The 13664-nt window shown below is 45.5% G+C and overlaps 1 protein-coding gene across 1 annotated transcript in view; it reads right to left on the reverse strand.

Annotated features, from left to right (window-relative positions):
• The window catches only part of whrna (whirlin a), a 132218-nt gene that overhangs the window by 35639 nt on the left and 82915 nt on the right, over positions 1–13664 (reverse strand). Inside the window, exons 4-5 of the mRNA XM_090227035.1 lie at positions 5943–6151; positions 2692–2728 (exon numbers count right to left, since the gene is read on the reverse strand). Of these exons, the coding sequence (XP_090083161.1) occupies positions 2692–2728; positions 5943–6151 (246 nt within the window). The remainder of the gene's footprint in view (positions 1–2691; positions 2729–5942; positions 6152–13664) is intronic.

The following is a 13664-nucleotide window of genomic DNA, read 5'->3' on the forward strand; positions in this document are numbered from 1 at the left end:
CTACAGTACCTTCTACAGTACATTCTACAGTACCTTCTACAGTACCGTCTACAGTACATTCTACAGTACATTCTACAGTACCTTCTACAGTACATTCTACAGTACCTTCTACAGTACCTTCTACAGTACCTTCTACAGTACCGTCTACAGTACATTCTACAGTACCGTCTACAGTACATTCTACAGTACCTTCTACAGTACCTTCTACAGTACCTTCTACAGTACCGTCTACAGTACATTCTACAGTACATTCTACAGTACCTTCTACAGTACATTCTACAGTACCTTCTACAGTACCTTCTACAGTACCTTCTACAGTACCTTCTACAGTACATTCTACAGTACCTTCTACAGTACCTTCTACAGTACATTCTACAGTACCTTCTACAGTACCTTCTACAGTACATTCTACAGTACCTTCTACAGTACATTCTACAGTACCTTCTACAGTACATTCTACAGTACCTTCTACAGTACCTTCTACAGTACCTTCTACAGTACATTCTTGTGTATTTTATTTTATTCCTCTTGTGTTACTTTTTTATTTTTCAACTCTGCGTTGTTGGGAAGGGCTCATAAGCATTTCAAGGTAAAGTCCACACCAGTTGTATTCACTTGACAAATAAAATTAGATGTTGAAGTCAAAGACAAAACACGGAGCGTCATGAGAAACCGAGGACCTTTTAACTACAGGCTCTTTCTGCTGATCAGGCATTTCTCTCTCTCTACAGCACAAGCATACTGGGACATCATGTTCAGATAGAGCACTGCATGGTCAAGTAGGTGAAGAATGACAACCACAAACTACATTACATATAGTGCCTTAGGAAAGTATTCAGACCACTTGACTTTTTCCACATTTTGTTACGTTGCAGCCTTATTCTAAAATAGTTTCCCCCCCCCTCATGAATCTACACACAATAACCCATAATGACAAAAACAGATTTTCAGAAATGTTTGCTAATTTGCTGACATATCATATTTACATAAGTGTTCAGACCCTTTACTCAGTACCTTGTTGAAGCACTTTTGGCAGCAATTACAGCCTCGAGTCTTCTTGGGTATGACGCTACAAACTTGGCACACCTGTATTTGGGGAGTTTCTCCCATTCAGCTGTTTTTTTTCCGATCGGGTTCAAATCCGGGCTCTGGCTGGGCAACTCAAAGACATTCAGAGACTTGTCCCGAAGCCACTCCTGTGTTGTCTTGGCTGTGTGCTTAAGGTCATTGTCCTGTTGGAAAGTGAACCTCGCCCCAGTCTGAGGTCCTGAGCGCTCTGGAGCAGGTTTTCATCAAGGATTTCTTTGTACTTTCCTTCGTTCACCTTTGCCTCGATACTGACTAGTTTCCCAGTCCCTGGCGCTAAAACACCTTCCCACAGCATGATGCTTCACCGTAGGGTTGGTGCCAGGTTTCCTCCAGATGTGACACTTCACATTCAGGCCAAAGAGTTCAATATTGGTTTCATCAGACCAAAGAATCTTGTTTCTCATGGTCTGAGAGTCTTTAGGTGCCTTTTGGCAAACTCCAAGCGGCGTGTAATGTGCCTTTCACTGAGTAGTAGTTTCCATCTGGCCACTCTTCCATAAAGGCCTGATTGGTGGAGGGATGCAGAGATGGTTGTCCTTCTGGAAGATTCTCCCATCTTCACAGAGGACGTTTGGAGTTCTGTCAGAGTGACCATCGGGTTCTTGGTCACCTCCTTGACCAAGGCCCTTCTCCCCCGATTGCTCAGTTTGACCGGACGGCCAGCTCTAGGAAAAGTATTTGTGGTTCCAAACTTCTTCCATTTAAGAATGATGGAGGCCACTGTGTTTTTGGGGACCTTCAATGCTGCAGATTGTTTTTTATACCCTTTCCCAGATCTGTGCCTCGACACAAACCTGTCTCGGAGCTCTAAGGACAATTCCTTCAACCTCATGGCTTGGTTTTTCCTCAGACAGGCACTGTCAACTGTGGGACCTTATATAGACAGGTGTGTGCCTTTCCAAATCATGTCCAATTAACTGAATTTACCACAGGTGAACTCCAATCAAGTTGTAGAAACATCTCAAGGATGATAAATGGAAACAGGATGCACCTGAGCTCAATTTCGAGTCTCATAGCAAAGGGTCTGAATAGTTATGTAAATAAGGTATTTCTGATTTTAATTATAAAAACCTGTTTTCGCATTGTCATTATGTGGTATTGTGTGTAGATTGATGAGGAAAATGAAAAGAATGAACAGCATCAGCAAGCTGCAAGTAATGCCTTGGACCAGAGCTATGTACAGTCCCACTCCCTCTCCTCAGGTCATGTTCTCTAACCCTGGCTTCTCGCCCTGCTGATGCCCTCACACTCAATAACACTGGGGCCACCGCGTGACATGGCTGCAATCCCAGCGTCCCTCTCTCGCTAGAGGCTGACATGACGCCACGCTGTCCCAGATGTGGACACAGATGGAGAGAGAGCAAATATGATCATACAAACAACATTTGACAATAACATTTTATTTTAAATATGATAATGTGCACACAGACACAGCCTCCAGCACACACACACACAAACACACAAGCATGGGAAGTAAGTAAGTAGTGCGTTCTCACACACATGTGCACGCACACACGCACACAGACAAGTACATACGCATGCACACACAAGTATAAGACTACCGATTTCAAAGACAGATCTCCGTGTGGAGGTGGGCCTTACCTTTCCTGATGCAGAGGCTCCTTGGTCCATGGACAAGCTGCAGGACACACAGGTAAACAGAACACATTATTGCACTGTACTCATGACTCATGACAGTTCACTCCAGACACACAGGTATCACTGCCAGCATTTTCTAATTTCCTGTCTCTCTGAGAATATGTGGACACACACAAACGCACGCACGCACACAAACACACACACGCATGCACACAAACAATCACACAAACACACACACACACAAGCACACACACACACTCTTGTTTAACTAACCTTGTGAGGACACACAATTCTTGTCCCATTCAAAATCCTATTTTCCCTAACCCTAAACCTAACCCTAACTCTAACCCTTACCCTAACCTTAACCCTAACACCTAAACCTAACCCTAGCTCCTAACCTCTACCCTAAAACTAGCCCTAGCTATGTGCGCTTCGAGGCAAACAACACTGAAGTATGCATGAGAACACCAGCTGTTCCCGGACGACTGTGTGATCACGCTCTCCATAGCCAATGTGAGTAAGAACTTTAAACAGGTCAACATTCACAAGGTTGCAGGGCCAGACGGATTACCAGGACCTGTACTCCGAGCATGCGCTGACCAACTGGCAAGTGTCTTGACTGACATTTTCAGTCCCTGACCGAGTCAGTAATACCATGTTTCAAGCAGACCAACATAGTCCCTGTGCCCAAGAACACCAAGGTAACCTGCCTAAATTACTACCGACCCGTAGCTCTCACGTCTGTAGTCATAAAGTTATTTGAAAGGCTGGTCATGGCTCACATCAACACCATTATCCCAGAAACCCTAGATCCACTCCAATTTGCATACCGCCCCAACAGATCAACAGATGTTGCAATCTCTATTGCACTCCTCACTGCCCTTTCCCACCTGGACAAAAGGAACACCTATGACAGAATGCTATTCATTGACTACAGCTCATAGTGCCCTCAAAGCTCATCACTAAGCTAAAGACCCTAGGACTAAACACCTCCCTCTGCAACTGGATCCTGGACTTCCTGACGGGTCGCCCCAGGTGGTAAGGGTAGGTAACAACACATCTGCACGTTGATCCTCAACACAGGGGCCCCTCAAGGGTGCGTGCTCAGTCCTCTCCTGTACTCCCTGTTGACCCATGACTGCATGGCCAATCACGACTCCAACACCATCATTAAGTTTGCTGACGACACACCAGTGGTAGCCCTGATCACCGACAACAATGAGACAGCCAATAGGGAGGAGGTCAGAGACCTGGCAGTGTGGTGATCAATACAAACAAGATGATTGTGGACTACAGAAGAAGGAGGGCAGAGCACACCCCCATTCTCATTGACAGGGCTGTATTGGAGCAGGTTGAAAGCTTCAAGTTCCTTGGTGTCCACATCACCGACGAACTGTCATGGTCCAAGCACACCAAGACAGTTGTGAAGAGGGCATGACAACGCCTATTGCCCCTCAGGAGACTAAAAAATTTGGCATCGGTCCTCAGATCCTCAAGATTTTCTACAGCTGTACCATCGGGAGCATCCTGACTGGTTGCATCACCGCCTGGTATATGCTCTGCCTCCGACCGCAAGGCGCTACAGAGGGTAGTGTGTACGGCCCAGAACATCACGGGGCCAAGCTTCCTGCCGTCCAAGACCTCTATACCAGGCGGTGTCAGAGGAAGATCCTAAACATTTCCTAAGACTCCAGACACCCCAGTCATAGACTGTTCTCTCTACTACCGCATGGCAAGCGGTACCGGAGTGCCAAGTCTAGGTCCAAAATGCTTCTTAACAGCTTCTACCCCCAAGCCATAAGACTCCTGAACAGCTAATCAAATGGCTACCCAGACTATTTGTACTGACCCCCCCCACCCACCCAGTTTTACACTGCTGCTACTCTCTCTTTATTATCTATTCATTGTTACTTTATCTCCAGCTACATGTACATATTACGTCAATTACCTCTAATTTCTTATTTTTTGTATTTTTATTTATTTATTGTTTACTTCAGTTTATTTAGTAAATACTTTCTAAACACTTATTTTTTCACTCATTTCACTGTAAGGTACTCCTGTACTCCTGTTGTATTCGACGCATGTGACAAATTTGATTTGATTTGTTTAACTCCTAACCCGTACCCTAAACTGAATTCTAACCCTAACACTAATTCAAAACTTAACCCTATAGAAATAGCATTTGAGCTTGTAGGGGCTAACAAAATGTCCCCAGTTAGTCAAATGTTTATTTATTATTGTGGGCTCTTCTGGTCTTCTAGTTAAACATGTCCAGCTACCGTGCAGATGTATTCCTCTGAGTGGTGTGCGACCAGTGCTCCAAAGCTTTCTTAATCATGAGAGATGCATTACAGCAAATGACACTGAGTTGGAGCAGAGCAGAGCACCCCCCCCCCCCCCCCCCACACACACAGACACACAGACACACAGACAGACAGTCATACAGACTTGTGCTTCATGTGTTTGGGATTAGCTGGGAACTGACATTTCCATATAATTGATGGGTTAAGTGGTGACATTTATGTTCCCTTTTTTTCTTCCTCTATTTCTCATGGAACTGCATCGTTCCCGTCTGAGTGAAGTTTCTTGTCCTTTTTTTACTGTCTCTCATTTCACTTTTTCCCAGAGTGACACTAAATAACCTGGCACACATAGACAATCATTTGAATGGAAATGTATGGAAGTCTTTCAACTGAATTTACGACACATACGTGCCTCATGACATGCACGCAGAATGGATCTAGAGTACGGGCAGAATAGATAAACAGGTACTTGTGTCTTTCATCACAATGCGAAGAAGTCCAACGTCTTTGTCTTTGTGAAAGTGATTCTAGTTTATTGTAGCAATCAAGCAGCCGATAACATCATTTGTTTTTAGACCACGAGAAAATAAACCAACTCAAAGCATGACCGCTGGGGCCAGTAAAGGGACATACTGTAAAATCAAAGACGGAAAAATTGTGCGATGCCCTCTTGAAATGGCACATTAAATCCAGCGCTTGTGCCACCCGGAGATTCCAATTTAATTAGCGAAAATGCCCCCTCCCCCCCATCTCCCTCCACCACTCTCTCTCTATAGTGTGGCTTATCTTCAAAAATCAATTACCCCCTCTGCAATCCCCTCGTCTATATCACACATACCCAAACCTCCATCTCACCCTGTCATCCTGTCATATTTCACCCCTTTCCTTCACCCTATACCCACCATAGTCTCCCTATCTCTCTCCACCCCCCTCCTTCCCCATCTCTCTTACCCAGCCACGCTGCCACTGGCGGAGCTCTCTGCTATCTGGGAGCTAGTGATCCACTTGGTCTCCCCCACCACCGTCCTGGCGTGCGGCAGGCGCCCCACATCCTTCACCGTCATCATCAGGTGGCGCGACGACTTGAGCATGCGCACCGCCTCGTCATGTGGGATGCCCAGGAAGCTGCGCCCGTTCACCTCCAGGATCTGGTCACCCACCTGCGGGGCGGGGAGGGCATAGAGAGGAAGGGCTGGTGGGTGGAGTGGCATGGGCAGACACTAGGTTACAGTACACAGGTCAGAGGTGACACAGTGGGGTCAGAGCGGTAGAGTCCAGGTAGAGAACAGACGAGAGTGTTAGATAACAAACAGAGTGGGGGTTAGATTGGTAGATCAGTCAGTGCTGAACTTCACAGGGAGGTATAGTGCCTTGAGAAAGTATTCACATCACTTGACTTTTTCCACATTTTGTTGTGTTACAGCCTGAATTTAAAATGGATTATATTTAGATTTTGTGTCACTGGTCTATCTATATACAGTACCCCATAATGTCAAAGTGGAATTATGGTTTTATAGTTAATTAAAAATGAAAAGCTGTAATGTCTTGAGTTAATAAGTTTTCAACCTCTTTGCTTAGGCAAGACTAAATATGTTCAGGAGGAAAAACCTGCTTTAACAAGTCACAAAATAAGTTGCATGGACTCGCTCTGTGTGCAATAATAGTTTTTAACATGATTTTTTAACTACCTCATCTCTGTACCCCACCACATGCAATTATCTATAAGGTCCCTCAGTCGAGCAGTGGATTTCAAACACAGATTCAACCAAAAAGGCCAGAGAGGTTTCCCAATGCCAACAGTAGTGAGAGTACGTGGCGCAGACACGATGATGTCAAAGGCAGTGGATAGATCTAGGCCTTCCTATTTTTACAAGTTAATGAAAGATTTGGTAGATGGGTAAAAACAAAAAGCAGACACTGAATATCCCACTGAGCATGGTGACATTATTAATTACACTATGGATGGTGTATCAATACACCCAGTCACTACAAAGATACAAGTGTCCTTCCTAACTCAGGTGCTGGAGAGTAAGAAAACCACTCAGGGATTTCCCTATGAGGCCAAAAGTTACTTTTAAACAGTTAAGAGTTGAATGTTTGTTCTCATCCTCCTAGATCTATCCACTGCCTTTGACATCATGAACCATCAAATCCTCTCAGGGCATTTTAGGCTATGCACATTCTTGGAGTGCATCCTACCTGAGAGGCCGCTCCTACCAGGTGACGTGGAGTGGACCTGTGTCTGTGCTACGTACTCTCACTACTGTTGTCCCCCAGGGCTCGGTTCTAGGTCCTCTTCTCCAGGTCACTTGGCTCCTAACATGGTCTCTCCTATCATTGCTATGAGAATGACACTCAACTTATTTTCTCCTTCCCCCCTTCTGACACCCAGGTGGCGACACGCATCTCTGCGTGCCTGGCAGATATCTGAAATTGGATGTCGGCCCACCACCTCAAGCTCAACCTCGACAAGACGGAGCTGCTCTTCCTCCCGGGGAAGGTCTGCCCACTCAAAGACCTCTCCGTCACGGGTGTGAATATTATGTAAATTAGATTCTTTATTTCTGTATTTAATTTCCTTTTTATTTCAAATGCTTTCACTTTGTCATTATGGGGTGTTGTGTGTAGATGGGGGGGAAATGAAATAAATCCAGTTTGAATTCAGGCTGTAACACAACTAAATGAGTCAAGGGGTAGGAACACTTTCTGAAGGCACTGTAGATCCCAGGTAGAGACGTGGAACACAGAGTCAGAGGTATTCTCCGACTCCTGGTGAGACTGTGATATGAGTGCCGTTGGGGTTCTGGTCAAAAATGGGAGCAATTTGGGACATCACCCATATCTCACTGTGGACATTGCCTGACTAAATAGACTAGATGCCAGCATGGCAATTTTTCTGAAGCCTACGTGACCGCAGGCACACATAGCATCAACCTCACCATCGTTGTTTTTATAGTGAGAAAGTGACCAAAAACCGGGTTCCTTTTTTAATGGAGCATTGAAGAAATTTCTGATTTTCAAGGTAGGCCGATTCCAATAACATAATTTCTGAGCTACTTAAACCCCCTTGTATTGTTTAAAATTGCAGGTGTAACATGGAAACCAAAATGTATGTCAGGTTATTTCATTACCAGATCATATTGTGAATAAGCCCACTAGGCTACGTAATCATTATATCCAGAATAATTAATAGGAATCGTGTTCGGGTGTTGCGTAATGTGTCATTATATGTATTTATTTTATTAGGCGGCCTCCCCCGGCCAAACCCTAACCCAGACAATGCCGGGCCAATTGTGCGCAGCCCTATGGCACTTCCAATCACAGCCGGTTGTGATACAGCCTGGAATTGAACCAGTTAATAGGAATAGCGTTGGGTGTTGCACAATACTTCACACTACACAATATTACTCAGTAGACTCAGTGTTCAACCCGAGGCACAAAAACATGAAATCATTACCTTGACGCTTTCTCTGTTTAATCTAACGAGACCCTGCTGTAAATCAAGCAGAAAACAGATTATCAACAATTGGCTAGGGATATTAGATCCAACGTGGATCCAGCCACAAACCGTCTTCACCGGCATAATGAACGAGACACCAAAATATTCGGGACATTCCTCGCAAACAACTTCTTTTCCCCCCAGCACTTAGGCTCTCGTTGCATTGCATGCGCTATCACAACAGCTGTCCGCCACTTGGCTGTCATTCTGGAAACGTATGATGACGTGTGAAAATATGTGGGGGAAAAAACAGCTTAACACCAAACGCGCATCCAACATGTATTATGCATAACATTGAAGAACCACGTTAACGTCCGTATCGATTTAGGTTTTATGTATCAGGGTAAGGTGACTCTTTCGGGTTAGACGCATTTGATATTTCAATCGCATTATTTTATTTGGGATTTGTGTGCCCACGAAAACTGTTTTCACCCCGTAACATAAAGAGGCACAAATTGTTACGTAGTTGTACTGCATTTCTGAGATCTCTAGACAAAAAAACTGTCTGACAGCAAAATCCAGGATTCTTACAGGGTTTAAATTCACTACATTCACTAGATATGCAAAAGTATGTGGACACCCCTTCAAGTTAGTGGATTTGGCTACTTAAGCCACTCCCGTTGCTGACAGGTGTATAAAATCGAGCACACAGGCATGCAATCCCCATAGACAAACGTTGGCAGTAGAATGGCCTTACTGAAGACTTCAGTGACTTTTAATGTGGCACTGTCATATGATGCCACCTTTCGAGCAAGTCAGTTTGTCAAATTTCTTCCCTGCTAGAGCTGCCCCAGTCAACTGTAAGTGCTCTTATTGTGAAGTGGAAACGGCTAGGAGCAACAACGGCTCAGCAGCGAAGTGGTAGGCCACACCAGCTCACAGAACGCGACCACCGAGTGCTGAAGCGTGTAGAGCGTAAAAATTGTCTGTCCTCGAGTACAACACTCGTCGGGAGCTTCCTGAAATGGGTTTACATAGCCGAGCAGCCGCACACAAGCCTAAGATCACCATGAGCAATGCCAAGCGTTGGCTGGTGTGGTGTAAAGCTCACCACCATTGGACTCTGGAGCAATGAAAACATGTTCTCTGGAGTGATGACTCAGGCTTCCCTATCTGGCAGTCCGACGGAAGAATCTGGGTTTGGCGGATGCCAGGATAATGCTACCTGCCCAAATACATAGTGCCAACTGTGAAGTTTGGTGGAGGAGGAATAATGGTGTGGGGCTGTTTTTCATGGTTCGGGCTACTGTAGACCCTTAGTTCCAGTGGAGGGTAATCTTAACGCTACAGCATATAATGACATTTGAGATGATTCTGTGCTTTCAACTTTGTGGCAACAGTTTGGGAAGGCCCTTTCCTGTTTCAGCCTGACTATACCCCCATGCACAAGCGAGGTTCATACAGAAATGCTTGGTTGAGATCGGAGTGGAAGAACTTGACTGGCCTGCACAGAACCCTGACTGATCCCATGGAGGTTAACAGCTTCTACCCCAAGCCATAAGACTCCTGAACAGCTAATCAAATGGCTTCCCAGTACCCTCTTTTACGCTGCTGCTACTCTCTGCTTATAATCTATGCATAGTCCCTTTAACTCTACCTACATGTACATATTACCTCAATTACTTCGACTAACCGGTGGCCCCGCACATTGACTCTGTACCGGTACCCCCTGTATACAATCCCGCTTGTTATTTTACTGCTGCTCTTTAATTATTTGTTACTTTTATTTTCTATTCATCTATTTTTTACTTAGAACTTTTATTTTTTTTCTTAACTTCTTAAAGCTGGTTGGTTAAGGGCTTGTAAGATTCTCTCTGACCACAGAGGTATCACCTGTGGAGTAGGACTGCTGATTGCACAGGAAAGCTTATATGTTCAAATCAGTTCAAGGGAATTCAGATGGAATTGAAGTGTGGTGATGTGCTGTGCCATGCATGAACCAGTTAATAGGAACAGCGTTGGGTGTGGCACAATACTCCACACTACAACAGTTGTTGGTTGTTATGCTGACAGGTCACTGAACACACACAGGTACAGAAGGAAACTCTCCGTCTCCGTCCACATTAGTTTAGCATTTCGAGTTTCATTATATCCATATGGTAGCTATTCTTACATGTGTTGCACCATTGTATTTCACTCTGCTAAGGCATCCAAATCTCACCATCAATAACGTCAATAGCCCTTCACTCAAATCCCTGCAGACACTGTGCTTGTGTGGGAAAAACGTATCTAGTGACGGGTGTTCAGTGACTGGTGTGAAGACATTACACTGAGTGTACAAAACATTAGGAACACCCGCTCTTCCCATGACATAGCAGACCGGGTGAGTCCAGGGGAAAGCTATGATCCCTTATTGCTGTCACTTGTTAAATCCACTTCAATCAGTGTAGACGAAGAGGAGGAGACAGGTTAAAGAAGGATTTTTAAGCCTCGAGACAACTGAGACATGGATTGTGTATGTGTGCCATTCAGAGGGTGAACGGGCAAGACAACAGATTTAAGTGCCTTTGAACAGGTTATGGTAGCACAGTAGGTGCCAGGCGCACCGGTTTGTGTCAAGAACTGCAACGCTGCTGGGTTTTTCACGCTCAACAGTTTCCCATGTGTATCAAGAATGGTCCACCACCCAAAGGACATCCAGCCAACTTGACACAACTGTGGGAAGCATTGGAGTCCAAATGGGCCAGCATCCCTGTGGAATGATTACGACACCTTGTAGAGTCCATGCCCCGAGGAATTTAGTATTTTCTGAGGGCAAAAGGGGGATGCAACTCAATATTAGGAAGGTGCTCCTAATGTTTGGTACACTCAGTGTATGTTTGACCCCCCCCCCCCCCCACCCTCTCTCCCTCCATCAGTCCCTACCTCCCCCTGTAATCAGAGCATAGAGAAGAGTCTGAATAAGCCTGAGTCACCACAGAGACGTCACCTGAATGTGATGGTGCTGCTGCACTGATGCTACTCTTCCTGTCCTCTCTATCACCCTCCATCTCACCCTCCTTCACATTATACATTCATTTGGGGGCTCAGAGAAGCTGGCATGGGAAGTAAGTACTGCTTTGTATACACACACACACACACACAGATCAATGCACTGCGTCAGACCAGAGCGTGGCCAAGCTGTCAGGGAGCATCCTGGGTAATTAACCAGCAGCAGAAATGCTGGCCCAATGATAATGACATTTACAAACAAAAGGCCAATCAATGTGGAGATGAATAATAAGTGACTGTGTTTTCTGGGAATACGACTCAGGCCACAGATGAGTACAACTGGATCGATGGCCATTAAACACGGCCCATTGTTTTCTCCACACACACCTCTCTATCACAAGTCTCACATTGCCATCGATTCCTCCTCTCTCCATGTCCTTCCTGTTGTCTCTCTTTTCTGTCTCGCTTTCTCAGCTTGTGGGCCAAAACCTCCACAAGGAAGCAACAACAACTCCCTCCCTCACTAGAATGACAACCAGAGAAACAGTCAGGGGAATGAAGCGATTGAGCTACTGCAGTGGTGGCTGGTAGGGTGGAGATATAGGAGGATGGGCTCGTTGCAATGGCTGGAATGGACTGAATGGAAAGTTATCAACAACATACTGTTCCATTCATTCCTTTCAAGCCATTACAGCTTTTCGTCCTATATCTCCACCCACCAGCCACCACTGGACTACCGGAATATCACAGTGGCTCTGTGACCAATACACAGACTGTATGAAGTAAAGATCAGGATTTTGATGAAGTCTGCATGTTAAGTGAATCAGATGAGAAAGTGAGAGCTGAAAGCTGACCAGAGCTGATCTCACAGCAGTAGGAAAAGGTTAAAGAGCCCTCATCTCAGGAGAGGAGAGCTATGGAGAGCTGAAAGCTGACCAGAGCTGATCTCACAGCAGTAGGAAAAGGTTAAAGAGCCCTCATCTCAGGAGAGGAGAGCTATGGAGAGCTGAACAGGCATCCCATTAAACCCCTTTTGAAGTGTCTTTCTTCCCTGACAATGTGTCTCTGTCCCAAATGGCACCCTATTCCCTATGCAGTCCACTAGTTTTGACCAGGGTCCATAGAGCTTTGGTCAAAAGTAGTGCACTATGGAGTGAATAGTGAGCCATTTGGGACGCGCCCTGTATCTGTTTGATCTGGCTCACTGTCATGAATCCCATTGACATTACAGTTGGGGGAAGATTACTTTACTGTGAGATGGGAGAGGGGGGTGGGAAGATATAAGAGTCCAGTCATCTCTGTACAGCCAGACACTCTCATCTTTTGGAATGACGTGTCTTTCACTTCGTTGTCCCTGTCTGAGCCTCATTGTTGTTCTCTTTTTTTATGCCCATTCTTGTTTTTTTTGTGTCTCCTTTACTGTCTCTCTCTCATTGCCTTTCTCTGCTCTTTCTCCCTCTCTCTCCTAGAGTGAAAGGATCCTGGCTGTGACGAAGCAGCATTTGGCATTTGGCCACCCTCCGCTGTTCTCTACACTGGGGCACCCCTGACATTTCTCTCATGTTCTGTTCTCCAGTGAAGGAAAGAGGAGAACGGTGGAGAGATTCGATATCGACTGGCGCCATGCCCCTCTGTCCAACTCTCTGCTCTGTGAAATGCAGCATTTTTATTTCTAACCGGGATTCCCTAAGTGAAGGCATGCAGATGGGGGTTTGGGAATATGGGGAGGTGTATGTTTGTGCCAAAAAGAGGGATAGAGGAATGTCTGGCGAGCTGGATCCCCATTCCCTTTATAGTGCACTACAGTACTTTGTTGGTGTTGAACTTTTACAAAGACAATTGTCTTTACATCTCTCTATTTCTCTCTCTCTGTCCCCCAGTCTCAATACACCCCCCCTCTCTGTCCCCCAGTCTCACTACATCTCTCTATTTCTCTCTCTCTGTCCCCCAGTCTCAATACACCCCCCCTCTCTGTCCCCCTGTCTCACTACATCTCTCTATTTCTCTCTCTCTGTCCCCCAGTCTCACTACACCTCTCTATTTCTCTCTCTCTGTCCCCCAGTCTCAATACACCCCCCCCCCTCTCTCTCTCTGTCCCCCTGTCTCACTACATCTCTCTATTTCTCTCTCTCTGTCCCCCTGTCTCACTACACCCCCCCCTCTCTCTGTCCCCCTGTCTCAATACATCTCTCTATTTCTCTCTCTCTGTCCCCCTGTCTCACTACACCTCTCTATTTCTCTCT

The sequence above is a fragment of the Oncorhynchus mykiss genome, chromosome 29 (genome assembly GCF_057628025.1).
Source record: "Oncorhynchus mykiss isolate SJ-2025 chromosome 29, ASM5762802v1, whole genome shotgun sequence".
Taxonomy (NCBI): Eukaryota; Metazoa; Chordata; class Actinopteri; order Salmoniformes; family Salmonidae; genus Oncorhynchus; species Oncorhynchus mykiss.